This window comes from Agelaius phoeniceus, chromosome 8, assembly GCF_051311805.1.
Source record: "Agelaius phoeniceus isolate bAgePho1 chromosome 8, bAgePho1.hap1, whole genome shotgun sequence".
NCBI lineage: Eukaryota > Metazoa > Chordata > Aves > Passeriformes > Icteridae > Agelaius > Agelaius phoeniceus.
Genome location: NC_135272.1, coordinates 10,995,613 through 11,012,677, shown reverse-complemented (window position 1 = coordinate 11,012,677; position 17,065 = coordinate 10,995,613). Strand labels below are relative to the sequence as shown.

At 48.5% G+C, this 17,065-nt stretch overlaps 1 protein-coding gene across 10 annotated transcripts in view; it reads left to right on the top strand.

Moving 5' to 3' along the window:
* The window catches only part of RASAL2 (RAS protein activator like 2), a 164,911-nt gene extending 148,077 nt beyond the window's left edge, over nt 1–16,834 (top strand). For 5 of the 10 annotated variants that reach the window (XM_077181999.1, XM_077182000.1, XM_077181994.1 and 2 more), the window contains 7 exons: nt 765–964; nt 2,147–2,999; nt 6,283–6,417; nt 7,460–7,662; nt 8,100–8,187; nt 10,093–10,123; nt 12,009–16,834. In XM_077181999.1, the coding sequence (XP_077038114.1) occupies nt 765–964; nt 2,147–2,999; nt 6,283–6,417; nt 7,460–7,662; nt 8,100–8,187; nt 10,093–10,123; nt 12,009–12,139 (1,641 nt within the window). In that variant the 3' untranslated portion in view covers nt 12,140–16,834. The remainder of the gene's footprint in view (nt 1–764; nt 965–2,146; nt 3,000–6,282; nt 6,418–7,459; nt 7,663–8,099; nt 8,188–10,092; nt 10,124–12,008) is intronic. The other 5 variants (XM_077181995.1, XM_077181997.1, XM_077181998.1 and 2 more) reach the window with 5 other exon arrangements.
* The last annotated feature ends 231 nt before the right edge of the window (nt 16,835–17,065 follow it).

The following is a 17,065-nucleotide window of genomic DNA, read 5'->3' as shown; positions in this document are numbered from 1 at the left end:
AGCAGCCAGGGCCTGCAGCCTTCCTTGGAGGAGGCCAGCTGCTCTTACCCTCAGCCTGGCCAGCACTGAGCTAACCTGTAATTGGAGCCACACATTTCATCCCATGCTGATGGGGTGATACTGGGATGAGGATCACTGATGCTCTCATGCAGTTCTTTTTCAAGTTTGGGTAGGGAAGAATGGCTTAATTAATTGTTGATAACGGTGCGAAAGGAGATGGCATCCATGCAGGATACCAAAACTGAAAGGCTTATGAAATGAAAACCTTCCCTTTCCCCATCACCCTCAATCCTCTCATGATCCCCTCATCTGTTGGCATGCATTTCCTTTACCACATGACCCCCTTTGCCTGGAAAGTCCCCCCCACCAGCTGAATCTGTAGCCTTTGAATGCCCTTCAATGAGCAGATGCCATAGTTTTCACTTTGACTTCACCCACCCGGGACACAGTGTGCTTTGCATGATAGTTTTGCATTGGAATGGCAGTAGTTTTGTTTTATTGAGCATGATTTTTATTTTTTGGGGGTCAATCCTAATTTCTTTTCTATTTCCTTTTCTTTCCTCAATGTCTGCTGCACCCCGTTTCGTCTCCTCCATCCATCTGGTCGCCGTCGTTGCGCTGCTCCATAACACTGCATTCCGATCCTGGCACACCCGCACACAACCACCCACCCTCCTTCCTTCCACTCCATCCCTCCGCCTCTGTGCATCGGTACCAAAAAAATCACAAACCCGCCGGATGTCGTGGTGCTTGTATCCAATTAGGGTGAAAATTCCTTCCTACAGGCAACCGTGGCAAAACTGGGACCTCTCCCCCGTATTCTTGCGGATATCACAAAATCCATGACCAGCCCCACACCCACGCAGCAGCAGCTGAAGCGTTTCACGGAGCACAGCTCCAGCCCAAACGTCGCTGGAAGTCTCTCCTCGGGACTTCAGAAGATAACCGAGGACCCCAGCGATGGGTACGTCCCAGCTGTGGGGTTGTAAAGCTGTGAGGAGTTGGAAGGAGATGATCTTCAAGGTCTCCTTCCAGCAAAATCCTTCTGTGGTTCTGAGGGCTGGGGGCTTCATCACCTGAGCTGTGGAATGGGGCCTCTCTCACAGGGAATAGACCATCCCAGTAAGAGGTGCACGAGGTGGCACTGGGCACCTGGAGCTTTGGACTTACCCAGGACTCAACCACATCTCTGGGAGTCAGTGACTTGAGCTGATAAAAAAACCAGTTCTGTGATTTACTGCCAGCCTGAGTGCACAGTCAGCCATGGTGTTTCCTTCTGGCCATCAGGCTGCTAATGGAAAAACTGAGCTGTAGGTGAAATGTATTGCCTGTGGAACAGCAGAAGTAGTCCCTCCTGTGTTTTATGCAGCATTTCTCACACCATAACAGCTGTTAATCTGGAGCTGTGACATGGCAGAGCTGCCAAAGGGCTCAGCTGCTGCAGTACCTGTGCTGTCAGGTACAAGGGCCAGTTTGGCACGTGCCCCCTGAGCTTACATCCAGCTCTGAAGGAGCCTTCACACAGCTCCTGCTGAATTTTAAGACCTCCATAATACACAGAGTCACAGAATCATTCAAGTTGGAAAAGCCCTCTAAGAGTCTCAAGTGCAGCCATTCGCCCTGCATTGCCAAGGCCACTGCTAAACCATGTCCTCATGTGCCACATCTCAACACCTTCCAAGGATGGTGACTCCAGCACTGCCTGGGCAGCCTGAGCCAGTATTGACGATCCTTTGGGTGAAGAAATGGTTCCTGGTATCCAATTTAAAAACCATCCCTGGCACTAGTTGAGGCGATTTCCTTTTGTCCCATCTCTTGTAATGGCAAAGGGTTAAATGGCATCTGAAGTGTTGCTAGAGACAGAAGTGACTAAGGGGGGAGGATTTAGTGGGAATGGTTTAGATTTCACCTGTTAAAAAAAAAATAAAGATGAAGGATGTCTTGAATCAAACACCATTCTCCAAGATAAGAGATAATTAAGGAAGAGTGTGTTCTGACTTGCACACAAAGAGCTCTTAAAAGGAAGTCTGGCTCCTTGAAGCTTTCAGTGGGGGGAGGTTAAGTGAGGTAGAAAGACTTCTCTGGGACAGATCTCTCGGGGTCTTGGCTGCTCAAAAATTTAACCAAATTCCTTTCCACTCCACAGTGACATAAACAAGATGAAGTCTCCAACCCAGGAAAATGTAGATGGACATTTTAGGGGCAAGACCTTACTGCTGGTTCAGCAGGCATCCACCCAGAGCATGGCTTGCTCAGAGAAGGATGAGAAGGTAAGTGTCTTGCCCAACGGCCGTAGCATCTCCCTCATGGACCTGCAGGACCCCCACGCAGCTCACGGCGACGCCGCCTCCATGATGCACGACATGCCTTTGCGCCTGGCGGGCAGCCAGCTCTCCGTCACCCAGGTGGCCAACATCAAACAGCTGTGGGACGCCCAGAGCACGCCCCAGAGCGCTCCCCAGGTCCGGAGGCCGCTGCACCCGGCGTGGAACCAACAGGGCAGCCTCCGGCCCCTCTCCTTCCAAAACCCAGTTTACCAGCTCAACAACCCGAGCCCCCCCACGGCCAAGGCCTCTGTGGACTCCAGCCCGGAGAACCTGAGCACGGCCAGCTCCCGGAGCCGCAGCAACAGCGAGGACTTCAAGCCCAGCGGGCGCAGCAACAGCAGCCTGGAGGAGTCGGCCAAGCGCAGCTCGCAGAGCGAGGACTCGGCGCGGCGCCCCGACAGGCACGTGCCCGTGGTGCTGCCGCGGCAGAACAGCAGCAGCCAGGCGCAGATCCGCAAGATGGAGCAGGCCGTGCTGGGCACCAGGGCCAAGACGCTGCACACGCTGACGCACAGCCCCTCCCTGCGCAGCACGGGCAGCGTCTCCGGCGCCTCGGCGGCCCTGGGCACGGAGCCCGTGCAGAACGGGAACCGCTCCCGGCACCAGTCCTCGTCCTCCCGGGAAAGCCCCGTGCCCAAGGTGAGGGCCATTCAGCGGCAGCAAACGCAGCAGGTAAGGCAGTCCTGCCTCCAGGCCTCTGCTTTGGTGCTCAGCCCTTGGCCTCCAAAGCTTTCTTGACCTCCAAGCTGAATCAATAACAGCGGCACTTACACCAGCGGCCAGTAGCAAGTGTAAGGGATAATCGTGCTTGTCGCTCTCACAAGCTCGGCAAGCCACCTTATCTGTGCCACTGGGACGCTTTTGTACTAAATCTGAAGAAAAAAACAACTGTTTTCCATTTAACTAAGGTAGCAGCAAACCTGCTGAAAGAAACAAAACTGGAAAATTTCCCTGAATACAAAGGAAAAAAAACCAGGAGCAGCTTTGTAGTGGTAGTTCAGATCGCCACATGAGACTGCATTTGCCCTGTGGTGCTAATTTAAAAGCAGAGCTGCCTCGAAACAGGGAAATGAACAAAGATAAAACATCACAGGATAACTGCTGCCAAAATAACAAATAAGCACAGTTGTCTAAAGTGTGGAGAAATCCATATTTCACCGTGATGAAGCAATCTCTTGCTGTTCCTCAGAAAAGTGCTGTTTTTTCATTAATCATCCCAAACTATGAATAATGCAAATTTTTTTGTGGAAAGGAGTGCTTATATCTACCAACTCCTAATGCACATTATCAGTTGCTCATAGGCAACTATAAATCAAGATTTTCCTGTCAAAAAGCCAACATGCCTTTATCTTTAAAAAAAAAAATCCTGTTGTGATTTGCTGTGTATGAAAATACTTTCCTACATTAGTTTAATTTTACAGAAGAAGTGAGTATTTCAGTGCTGCAGTGAAGGTGGAAAACATGATCTGCAGATCAGAGCTCTTGCAGGGGGAAGGCTTTGGGCTGTGAGGTGAAGGTGGCAGAAGAACCTCTGCTGTGCCCAAGCTTTTCTTGGTGTTCCCTGACAGTGGAGCTTTCTTGGCAAACTCCTGAATGTTACATCCCTGGGTGATGCCTGGGAACCCAGGAGCAATCAGGGCTTCAAAACCACTTTGATACCTCAAATTCATTGAAGTATGAGACCAGAAACACTGAATCACAAGCCAAAGCTTAGTATGCCAAGTTAGTAATACCCAAGGAAGTAATTGTTTGTTATTTGAAGTGTGTGTGTGTTTGTACTCCCTGCAGTGTGTGTTTTACAGTGGGGCATAGGGGCATGGCTAGATGAAGGGTTTTTTGTGGAATACAACCAGACCTTATGTGGTTCTGATAGCACATTTTAGGCCAGTAACAAGGATAAATGTGCAGGGGATGTGCATCTGCTTGTTTACCCACTGTACTTTCTGTACTAATTGTTTCCACTGGATTCATTAGAGTTCTTGCTCCTGCTTTATTCAGAGAAATCAATTTGTTCTCTCCTTCCCCACACCCATCAACAATGTCTTGAATGGTGCCAAATAGAGTGGCCAACATTTTTTTCAAGGCAAATTCCATTGGGTTCTTTTAATTGCAAATCTTGTTGTGGAATTCGGTTCTTGTTTAAAAAAGAGAAAGGGAAAAGAGAAGTTGGGCATGTTCTTTCTGGGCATGTTCTTTCTAGGCATGTTTTGTGGGCGTTATAATTATTAGACTCTGTTCTCTACAAGTCCCATTTGTTTCTGAATATAGAGCTGGGCCCTTTGTTTGCTGGGAGAGGTCACTTTTTGCCTTCCATTTCCATTTAGGAGGTAGGTGGGAACAGAAATGTCAGTGTGTTCCTCTGGAAGAGAGGCAAAGAGGGGAATTAATACGTGATCCTAGCAGGCTAATTCTTTTTTTGCCCTTTATTAGAGAATAACTTGTAACCCATTAGCATGTGTGACTTGCCATCCCCTTGGTCTTGATGGCTTCTACAATTTGGCTGCTGGAAATATTCTGTGCTACACTTGGAAGCTTGTTTGGCCAGGTTTGCTGCTGCTCAGCAGTCTGGTGCAGGGCTGGGGATGTCACCTTTCTGCTCTGAGTCCCCTGCAGCTCCAGTGGCTGGTGACAGTGTTCATTCCTCCTGTTCCTGATTTCTCCAGCCATTCACAGCCACACATGGGCCATGGTCTCCCTTACTCTGGCTGCCTGACAGCAAATGCCATCAAAAAAATCTGAATTCATGAGCTTTGCCAGGCTGCCACACCACACCTAAGGGGCTGTTAACTTGTTGTGAAAACTTCCTTCTATGCAAAAGGCCTTTGCCTAAATCCAAGAATTTTTGCCTAATTCCTATGCCTTTTCTTTGCCTTTACACTTCTGCTGAGGCTTCTTCCCGTGCTGGAGCGTCTATGGCTGCTCAGGACAGCTGAGCTGTGGGAGCAGATCCAGCACCAGCCTTGTCTTCCTGAACAGGAGAAACACAGCAAGAGGGTGGCATGATCCCTGGCTCCTAAAGAAGCTCTTCCTCCCCCATGGAGAGCTCAGGGGGCACAGTGCACTTGGGTGCACCACTGGGCCAGGCAGGGAGCTGAAGAGCTGCCTGGGCACAAAAAGAAGCTGCAGTTGGGGAGAAGTTGATGGGGTTTTTTTTTGCATTTCTCAAAAATATAAGACAATGTTGCTCTTTCAGGAGTAATTATGCTAATTCCTGCACTTATAAACTTGTATTTGTCTGTGAAAATTGCTTGGAATTTGTAGCAAGCCATGTTTTCCCCAGCCAGGCAGAGAGTTTCTTGTCTCTTTTCTTGGCTCCCATTTTGGATTCCCTTGAAGAGGGGAGAGAGAGCCTCCAGAGAGGTTGGACATTTCTCCCAGTCAGCACAGCTGGCCCTGGCAGGGCAGCTATGCTGCAATGGACCATGCAAACCTGGCAGGCACTGCTGGGATCGTGTCCTCCCTGCCACATCAAGTCCTGCCAGGCTGTGCAGCCCCATGCCCCACTGCAGTCTGTCCCAGCCTGGCTGAGGAGGCTGCTCCTGGAGCTCCTCAGCACTCAGGGAAACCAGCCTGTCTCACCTGAACATGCTGTGAGCTGAGCTCTGTCACTGTGTGTTCTCTGTGCAAGAGGTGGCAGGGTGAGAAAGCCTTGCTGGCAGTGTGGTAAAGGGTAGAGGTGGATGTGAATGGGATTGGGAAACAAGAACTTTTTCAGAGAGTAACTCACTTGGAGAAGAAGAAAAATTTCTAAAGTGCATTGGTTTTAGAGGGATTCAGGTAGGTGCTGTAGGTCCAAAGTCAAGGCAGGATGGAGTATCCCTGCAGGAGATCTTCTGGGGCTCCTCTGAGGCTGCCAGACCCATGGGTATCTTTCTCCTCTAGCTGAGCTGGATGTCAGAGCTGGTAGGTGTGCAGTTTCTGTGGTGGATGCCAACACCAGGTGTCTCTGCCCCAGGTGCAGTCACCAGTGGACTCGGCCACGCTGTCCCCGGTGGAAAGGACGGCGGCGTGGGTGTTCAACAACGGCCAGTACGAGGACACCAAGAAGGACACGGCTCAGAGCCTGGATGAAGTCAAGCATGCTGAGAAGGTAGATTTGATTCTGAGTGCTCTGCACCCCACAGTGAGAGTTCAGAGGGACTTTCAGGCCCTGCTGTCACAGCATCACACATTCTCACTCAGGTTATATTAGTTACAGTGATCACTAACTCTGTAAATAAAGTAAATTAGGATTGTTAACCCCACTGAGCATAGCTTAGGACATGCACAGGGACTATGCAGGGCTGCAGCTCAGCTTTTATCAGTAGCAGCAGTCAGATTTTGTCTTGGGCTTCTCCTGAGGCAAATGCCTGCCACCCAGGTACTGCAAGGTTTCTGAGCTGCACAGAAATCTGCATGGTCTGTTTTTGAAAGTGTGTGTTTTTTCAGGAGTAGATCCCATTTTTCCAAATACAGTCACAGCCATGTGTTGCTGTGAGGATGGAGTTGTTGTGTAAGAGGTCTGGTATTTTGAGAAGGCAGGGAGTGAGAAGAACATTTAGTGGACAAAGAAGCAGAAACACAGGATTGTTAGAAAAGGGGAATGAACCCAAAACAAAGCAATATATTGAGATTCATGGCACTATTGCAGAAATGATTGCCCAGAGAGACAAGAAGAACAAAAGCTCAGCCAAGTAAGGCTCTGGTTTGCAGTGACTGGTTTGCTCTGACCTGCCCTGATTGACTAGGTCCTAAAGTGTGAGTTATTTGGGTTCTACATAAGTCTGGGTCTTTAAGTTTGGGCAGCCCAGGCCAGCAATTGAGCACTGTTAGCAGCATCTGCCTGAGAACTGCTGGAGTCTGGAGTAAGGCAGGATGTGAGCAGCCAGGGCTGAGGAGCCATGTCAGAGCCCTCTGACTGCTGGAATTGTGCTGCAGGGTGATAACCCCACAGCGTGGGAGCAGCTGGATGCTCCTTCTCTATGGTCACCCTTATGTTTGCTTCTCACTTCCTTTACTTCCATCAGCTTATTTTTCCCTAAAAATAAACCAAACAACAACACTCCCCTAAGGAGCAGCAGAGCATTATAAGGATCTGACCTCTACTTTTTTCTGCTTTGCCCCTGGTTCCCTGGTGCCTCCCTGGCCCTCAGTACGAGCAGGAGATCGCCAAGCTGAAGGAGCGCCTGCGGGTGTCCAGCCGCCGGCTGGAGGAGTACGAGCGGCGGCTCCTGGTGCAGGAGCAGCAGATGCAGAAGCTGCTCACAGACTACAAATCTCGACTGGAAGACAGTGAGGACAGGCTGCGCAGGCAGCAGGAGGAGAAGGACAGCCAGATGAAAAGTATCATCAGCAGGTGAGGCTTTGGGAAGCTCAGGACTGGGTTTTCCAAACAAAACAAGTAGCTCCCCTGTGCAGCTCCATCCTCAGAGCTGAAGAAATGGGGATGCAGGTGTGGAAACTTGCCTGAGATTGTCAGGAAGGTAAAAGAAAATATTTAGGAATTTTTACTTTAGGTCTCTGGGTCCAGGTCTTTATTTTTGTTGTTGTTTGGAATCTGTACATGAAATTAGTTTTTCAGAGCAGTGGCGTTTTTGGCAATGTCCATTCTGAAAATAGCAAGGTTGGGCAACTGGGAGTGTCATATGGAGAGATAAGCTTTCCTGAGAGCAGCAGAATTCTTCTCTTGGAGAGCCAAGAGAAGCAGAGAAGTTAAACCAACAGGCCAGAGTACCTGAAACACTTGGGAATGATATTAAACTGTCCTAATTCGTCCCTCTCTTTGCTCATCAGACTCATGGCTGTTGAAGAGGAGCTGAAAAAAGATCATGCTGAGATGCAAGCAGTCATTGATGCAAAGCAGAAAATCATTGATGCACAGGTAGGTAAAGAGCTTGGGATCTCCCAGAACCTGTGTGTAGAACCTGTTCTTGGCCCCTCTCTCCTGCCCCAGCACTGTTCTCTACCTTCCAAGCCATATCAGCCCTCAGTGTGACACAGGTCACTTATTGCCTCTGGGAGACAACTTTGGACTTTATTTTATACTGTCTGACCTGGGCTTTGAGGCAGCCAGGCAGCCTGGCAACAAATCCCAGGACTGATCATGTCTCCAAAACCTTTGCTGCTTTGTGAGATCCCAAGGGAGTAAAGGATTAGCAGTGCATTGTGTAGATGCTGTTCCAAGTGTGGGCCTGGCACCTGTGGGAAAGCTGTGCCTCACCCCAGCATAGTTTAGCTGCCATGTGCATGCATCTCAGCTGTGCCAGCAACAGCATGGCTTTGGACAGTGGAGTCCAGGAAAGAGAATGCTGCACCAGAGCATTGTCCTGGGAATGTCACGTGTGGCATTTCACCCCCTGGCCATCCCCAGCAATCCTGGGGAAATGCCCATTTCCCACAAACCTGCAGCTCCCACCTCGGTCACCCTGGGCAGCTATGGGGAGGGCAACCCAGTGGGAAGTGCATGTGGGTGTATCCTGTGGGGTCATTCCAGCTTTTCCTCTGTGTCTGTGCTGATCCCACAACAGAACCTGGGACTGGTTTGTATCTGCCTGCCATGTTTACATTTGTGGTATTTGCATTTGGAGGGTCTCTTTCCTGCTTCTGGCTTTTCAGTAGTTCCATATGGAAAGTTTCTTTAACCATTTTTTCAGGAATAACCTAAGTTATTCCTACACAAAGAGTGGTGGTGGGAGTCTCATCTGAACATGGTTAAACATGGCACTGGGGTATTAGAAATACGTGAACTCCTGTGGAACTGTAGGGAAAATATAAAGCAGCAAAGAGCTGTGTTTTTTGGAGATAGGCACAGTTAGGGCATCTTGCTGTTATAGGCATGGAATGGCAGCTCATCCAGGCAGCAGCCTGGATTCTGAAATTGGTGGATGCATTTTTCATCTGCCTCAAGACAGTGGAAGGGCACTGGGCAAACATGCAAAGTGATTTTGGAGGGGAGAGATTGTGACTGAGTAAGAAACTTGCCTGTTACCTGTGTGTGCCAGGAAGCTCTCAGCCTTGGTGTTGGTTATGGGCTAGCAAGGTGGAGCATGGACCATTGTGATCCCAGTGTCACCAGCTGGCAGAGGGGACCTCTACTGACCTGTGAGACCTTCAGACCCTCAGGGCTGGAAGGGTGTAGGCCTTGGTCACACTTCATCAAGTGATGCAGCATTTATCACCTGTGGTGGAAACCGGTGAAAAAACAGGAGCAAAACAGCAGCATTAATGATTTCTCTTTTTCTTGGTCAAGCAAGGTCACTGGCAAACCTCAACTGCTTCACTGTCAGGCAGTGCATGGGGGAAGTGCAGTTGTCACTGTCCTTCCTTGAGTACCTGAACACAGGAGGAAACGGGTGAAAGACTCAGAACAGACTCACCAGGGGAGCCCAGGGGTCTGCTGGGTTCTGTAGCAATCCCTTGAAGTCGTGCTTGGAAGATTTTATTTAGTCTGATTCCTTCAGTGGCTAGAAAAGGAAAGGTGGTTTTTTGTGTGAGATTTCATCGTGTGGGGCTGGACCCCAGCTCATCGCACCCAGCTCAAGAGTTAAAGGCTGCCAGGAGCAGCAGTGACCTGGGATCTGTGCCTAGGAACACCAGCCTGGGATGGTCTGAGGGGTCAGTGCAGCTCCCAGCACTGCCCCCATGCACACAGACACGAGCTGTTCCCCTGGCTCTGGAGCTGAGCAGGGATAGGTCTGGCCAGAGTCTCTCCTCGGAGCGGCGCAGCTGCAAAGAGAACTGGCCCGGTTGCTATTGCAAGTGACATCTCCGCTGTGTTAAATTACAGGTCATAAATGGGGATGAGATAATTCCAACAGGCAAGTAAACCCAATCAGTTCTCTAGCTGAGCAGTACCCAGTCCTGGCCCAGCACACTGACCTCCTACCCATTCCAGCTCCTCCTGCTCCCTGTGCCCTGAGCATGTTACAGAGACGTGCCTGGTAGATCCCATTTTCCTTTCAGTGAGAAGATGCCTCAACTCACCAGCCTTGTGCATTTCAGATTGATTTTTCCAAGTGTGGACTTCCAGCTGTTTTGCAGACTGGCTCAGTGAGTGCTCAGCAGTGTCTGAAAACACCCACCCCTTCATTCTCAACTCTTTGAAAGAATTTTTAGAAATTTTTCAGGAAAAGTTTCAGAAGGAAAACTTTCATTTTAAATTGTATGTTCCAGGTGAAATACAGTTGGAGGAATAGGAGCTTTGCCTGGCTGAGGAGCACATTCCTTCTGAGGCAGTTGTGTTCTGCAGGGCTCATTTCAGCCTGGGAGGAGAGGCCTGTAACTCCTTGGCTCCGTGTTCTCCCTGCTCCCATCAGCTGCATTGGGATGAGGGCTAAGGCAGGCCCTGTGCCTTGTGCCTCTTCCTCCTCTATTGGCTTTACACAGAACTCAGCATCTTGAGGGCTGTAACAGAAGCAGGACTTAAATTCTGTTTTGTTTTTGCACCCAAGCACTCAGCTCTGTGGGGCAGCCCACTGAGAAAAGCAGGCATTGCTGATTAGTGCTGTAGCACGCACTGATGTGCTGGGATCCGAATCCCAAGGGGCTGTGGTAGCACGTGAGTCTCCTGAGCAGTGTGTCTGAACTTTCCTTAATGTTTATGCCTTCTGTGCATTGTTCTTCCCTCCATTTTATTTCTCAATGGGCTGGACTGGGAAGAGTTCCTATCTGCAACTTGTTTTGGTTGAGCAAATTAGACATTTTCCCTTCTCAAAGAACAAAAGCCAGTCAGCTGGTGGCATGGAGAGCACAGTTACCTTCCTGCTGTCTCCAGCACTGCTTTCTGCAGCTGCATTATTATTATTTTTTTGGGGGAAAGATGGAAATCGTCATCTCTGATTATGCCAAGAACTCCTTGGCTTGCCCCTCCGTGCTGTATCCCACTGTTAGCAGGCTGGGTCTGGTGATGGGTTATGTCAATTTAGCTGCACACATCCCTGAGCTGTCTGCTCCAAGTGGAGGCTGGCACGTTCTGTGCAAGGACAATCAACCAGGCACGTGCATTTGAGGAGCCCAGGAGCCCCTCAAGCTGGAATGGGTTTAGGAGCAGCGTGTTCCATGTTTGTTCTTTGTGTTCTGTCGATGGCATCTTCCCTCCACCCACAGTGCCCTCTCCCCCTCACCTCCAGTAACCCTCAGCGTTAGCTTTGGCTGCTGCTTCTCTGTGTTGCTGTTGCACCGTCACCGCAGGCTGCCATTATCTGCTTTTTTTTTATTATTGTTTATTTATTTATTTATTTATTTCAAGCATCCCATGAGTTTACTCTGAGCACACTCCATCCAAAGCACAGAGACAATGGTCGGCAGATACCACTTGCACTTTTCTCTGCCAGATGAAACCTCCCCACCACTTTTATTTTCTGCTGCCTGTTTCTGTTTTTCTAATATACTTCTAAAATGTAATACGGAAATTGGCTACCATTGTTATTAACACCAACCCCCTCCCACTCCCCTGTGGCAAAACCCTGCCCGGCTGGGTGGAGCCTCCATGCCCGGATCAATTCCCTGCTGTAACTCGGATTCGTCGCACAAAAAGCCCCGGAGGGCCGGAGCGGCCGCAGAGGAGCCCGTGGCACCCCGAAAACAGAAAGAGGCAGACAGCCCATCTGGGCAGGGAGCGCTGGCCCAGCTGCCTCTGCCAGAGCCCAGGCTGCTCCCAGCCAGGGCGGGCAGCAGCTCTGACACTGTGGGCTGTCTTTGCAGGAGAAGCGGATCGTGTTCCTGGACTCGGCCAACACGCGCCTGATGAGCGCCCTGACGCAGGTAAAGGAGCGCTACACCATGCACGTCCGGAATGGCAACCCTCCCAAGCTTTCCATCACGGAGAATGGTGAATTTAAGAACAGCAGTTTCTAATTCTGCAGGTGCTGCCAACCACCTCCGTGGAAGAGCAAGACGGAGCAGAGCCAAGACCCCTCACCGTCACTGATTGTTGCACATAGTTCTTCTGTAAAAGGAAAATTGTATTGTTTGAAGATTGTATTGTTTGAAGATTGTTCTAAAATTGTTTTAGAGTTGTATTTTAAAATTGTATTTTAAATTGTTTTAAGATAGTATTGTACATTCAATAAAATTGAAAAGCAACTCTGAAGGGTGGGCTTTAATTCCCCACTCAGGGCCAGGAGAACCAGGCTCCCCAGAATAAGTCCTTGTGGATCACTGTGTAAATAGAGGGAGCTCTTGGGTTGTGTACAGAAAATGCCAATGTAATATACCAAAAGGAAGTGAATACTGTAGATTTTTTAATTATTGCTATTTTTTTTATTATTATTATTATGTTGTTGTTGTTATTGTTGATGTTGTTGTTTTTCTCTTGTTGAAAGCACTGCAGTCCTGGGAGGAGGAAGAGGGGGGTGTGTGTGCGTGTGTGTTGTGGGTGAGACGTGAGCAGCGGGTGACCCGAGGCAGCAACTGGCTGATCAAAGGACATGAATGGAGTGAAATGAATTCCATAGGAAAACTCACCAGCTGGGTTTATTCCCCTCTTCCCCAGCTGGTCTTTAGCTGAATGCAAACTTGATAGCAAATGTTTTAGCACGAGAACTGGCTCTTGCTGTGTCCTGTACCTAATTCTGATAGGGCTCTGTCATAAAACAGCCTTTCTGGAGAAGGTACAAAGTGGGAGCAGCAAGCTGGATTCCTGGAATTTGCACAGTCAGGCTTCCTGTCAGACAGAGGGAATCTGCAGGATTTTGTGGTAGGATTCTTTCTTTTGTAGCCCAGTTCTGATGCAGTTTTATATTTTCTTCTGTTTGGAGGATTTACAGACCTGTAAATACTTTTTTAACGATTTCTAGCCAATCCCTACTGTACACCCCCTGCAGAGGCACCCTGAATTCCCTCTCTGCTCTCCATCAGGAACAGACAGGTTAATCCTCTCGGGAAAGGGCTAACCAAAGGGTGCCCATGCCCAACACAGGAAATTCCATATGCAAAAGTCCCTTTTTCTAGAGGATTTCTGTATTTTAATGCTCACTAATTTTCACTATTTCAGCCACTTGCTTAGCCAGTGTAGTTCCAATGAAAGGTACTTTCTGCACCTTTGTTGAAAGATCTTCCATTTCTGCTGAAATTTACTTTTCTCTGGATAATTTAAAGGGATTTTTTTGAGTTCTGTACACTGCAGTTCTTTTCAGGAGTTTTGACTAAGTTTTTGTCTCCAGTTTCTTTCAGTTGTGTTTCATAGAAGCATGATTCCAGACTGTGTGTGAATGGGATATTGCTCCAAAGTGACCTTCTCCTGGGAGACAGTGACATTCACAACCTGTAACAGATGAACACTAAATGGCTTGGTATTGTCAATTCTCATGATTCATCAAGTGCCACAATATTTAATCTGAGAGAGGGTTGGTTTTTTTTTTAATCTCAGATTCTGAAGTCAAGTGTGAAATTTTACTTCCAGCTTTTGCTGTGCATTTCTAGCCCTCAAACCCTCACAGTAAATGCAAGTATTGCAGCACTGATTGAAATTGTTAATTACAGAAACATACTGATAACAGCAAGTGTGATTAACCATTCTCACGTGCTGTGGAAATTGGAAAAGTTTACTTCAGTTTGAGACAAAACCTTGAGAGGTGCCTCAGTGTGGGATTGTCTCATGAAAAATGCAGGAGTGTCTAAGCCAGTTCCCTGCACATGAGTTATTGGCAATACCAAGACCCAAACCTGGTGTCTGTTGCTAAGTTTGCCTGGTTTTTGGAAATGAGTTCATCCCAGCCCTCTGGCTGATGCAGGAGGTGGCAGAGCAGTGTGTGTGCTCTGCTGTCACGATGCTCAAGCCACCATCACCACCCCCGTGTGTTCTGTGCATCAGTGCAGAGCCCCTGTGCTGTAGGATGTGTGTGCATCAATCCTAGCCAGGCCTTCTGGAGCACAGCAGTGAGCTGGGATGTGGGGTTAATGCTCAGCTCTTTGGGATCAGAGCTGCTCTGGCTGCTCGGCCGGGACTCGGTGCTGGTGGCACTGACACACCTGGGGTTGTGCTCTGCATTGGCTCAGCAGTGCTTACTTTTCCATACTTTCCAAACCGTCTTCCAGCTCTAGATCCTTGCTGACCTCTGATATTTTATTCCTCAAACTGTGCCTTTGAGTTTCTCCTTTCTCCCTTCAGGCATTGCAGCCGTAGCAACTTCTCCAGTTTGTGTTGAGCTGTCATGTGAGGGCCTCATTTACACAAACCCTTTTTGTGGGCTCTTTCTGTGGGATCTGCATGTCCCTGGAGCCATGTACTGTAATTGTACAGCTGTAGCATGGGGGAACGTGTTCCATCCCTTTTGGGATGGGCATGTGAAGCTGCCCCCCTTGTGGCACGGTGCAGGTGATGTGGGTGTGCTGTGAGCGAGGTGTGAGCAAGCGCCTGTGGGGCTGCCCTGACAGAACAAGGCAGAAGCAGATGTGTTGGTCTAGGAGAGTTATTCCAGCATTATTTTGGGAAATACCTTTCCCCAGAGCTCCCCAGTGCTCTGGTAATGTCAGGGGTCACTGGCTGACTTGTGTGGTTTGATGCTGAGGTGTCCACTTTGGTTTCTGCAATAGGGGCAGCATTTCAGCCTGGATTTTTAGAGGGGAAATAAAAATCCCTGCCTCAGTATTGGTGAGGTCTTTGGTAGTGCATCATTCCAGTACTGTACATTCTCCTGTGTGTTTCTCAAGCTTGTAGAATGCTTGTAGGAAGAAGCAGTGGCTCTCTCAGAGCCTGACCCCTCGCTGTGGTCTCAGAGCTCGTTTCTAGGTTGGTTGTTTCTCTGCTTTTCCACTTTCTCCCCTCAGGTGCTCCTCCAGCTCTGCCACCGAGGGATGAAGGTTGCAGAGTCAGTGCTGCTAGACTGGAATTGATCTGCTGCAGCACAAAACACTGCTCCTGAGTCCTGCAGGCAGCTGTCTCTCCTAGTTTGTTACCAAGCAGCCTGCCAGAAAACTTTCAGCCGCCTCAAGCTGACAATATGTGAAAATGCCAGTTTCCATTTTGTCCAGACTGATAAAATCCATGCTCTGTTCAGGAGCAGGAGCCCTGCCTGGGCCTGATCACGTTTGGGTTTAGACTCATGGCCAGTGGGCTCTGAGGGAGTGAATGGTGCAATGTGTGATGGGGAGCTGGCTTTGTGTTCACACTCTGAGCAAAGGCTGATGGCTGTCTCTAATCTGTGCAAGGAGCTGCTGCTCTCACTGGGGAACAGATGAAGTAGTGCAGGAAAAATTGGATAGCCTGGAGGAGGAATACTCGTGTTCCTCAGACTGAACAGGAAAGTCACCCCATCTTGGTGTCTCAGTCCATGCTGGCCACGTTGGTACCGTTCTAGGAGGGTTCTCTCCAAACCCCAAAGCCACCTGGGCTTCCTGAGTGCTCAGGAAAAGCTTGAGGCCAGCACAGCAGGGCAGGGAGATGGAGCAGCCTCTTGGCAGGTTGTGTGTGGTGTCTGCAGGGTGTGAGGTGAGCAGGGACAGGCTCTGAGAGGACAGAGGGAGCATGGCCTAGGCAGTAAATCCTGTAAATCCCTGTTCTTTGCAACTGTAGGAATTCAGGCCTTTTTTTTCTAGGGGAAATAGATTTCACATCTAGGAATTACCAACTGTTACTTCCCTGGTGTATCCAAAATGGGTAGCTTTTTACTGGAAAAAGCACAGATCCATACAGCTACACATTTTGCCACATTCCTCTTCAGTGGCATAACTCAGGCAGGGAATCTACAGGAGCGTGGAAAGGGATGTGTGTATTTTCTAGTTAGAGAATATGAGGTGTATCCACTAATAAATTATTCATCCATCTAATAAATCATCAAAGAAATGGGGTGTATTTTGCATTCATGTAATTGCTTTGGTTTGCCTGTGAGATTTTCCCCCATGATATATTCATTTCATGTTCTGATGCTTGCATAAACCCACCAGCTTTTAATTTAAAGGCCATGAATTTTACAGCCATGTCCATGGAATGTGTCAGCAATACTTACTTGTGTGGATGAATTCTGCTTGTGTTCTGCAAAAATGTCTGTGTTGTTCCTGGAGAACAATTCCTGTCCCAGTTGAACCATGACGTGCATTTCCATCAGTGGTGGGCATGGTCTGCCAGCGGAAAAAGGGTTAAATTTAGGGTGATGTTTTTAAATGTTTTCCTTCTCCACAGTAAGTTAACCCCCAGGAGAGTGAGCATGTCCTTACAGATCATGCCTGCCAGGAATCCTACCTGCAAAAATAGATTTTTCTGTCTCAAGGGCCTTAATAAGAGTGTTACTACACAGAACTGTTCTACAGTGATAGCTCTAAATAATTTATTTTTTATTTCAACAAAGTACACCTTTAAAAAGGAATAAACTTGTTTTTCAAGCCGTATTTTTATGCTTGTAGCACTGGACTGTTTGGTCTCTGAGATCCATTTCTGCATTTCATTGCCTGGGTTTGTTCTAAAGAAGATTTATTTTTGTTCTGTGAATAATTTTTGAAGGTTCTTGTAATATGTACAGATATAGATACATTTGAGGACTTTTATTGATATTCCTACAAAGAATACAAATAAACTTTAACTTTAAACAGTTTGGACTCTGTAAACTTACACTGATTTTAAGTCCCCCTGTTTTCTGTGCTCAGGTTGTGTAAATGCAGGGGGTGCAGGGGAAGGAATTCCCACTGGGACAAAATGTTTGGGACAGAGCAGCTCCCACCTGGAGCAGCCTGAGCAAACAAAGGGCTGAGGGGAACAGGATCAATTCCTGCCTCCTGAGGCTGGGAAATCTCTGGCATTGTGGAGTGAGAGAGCGACAAGCTGT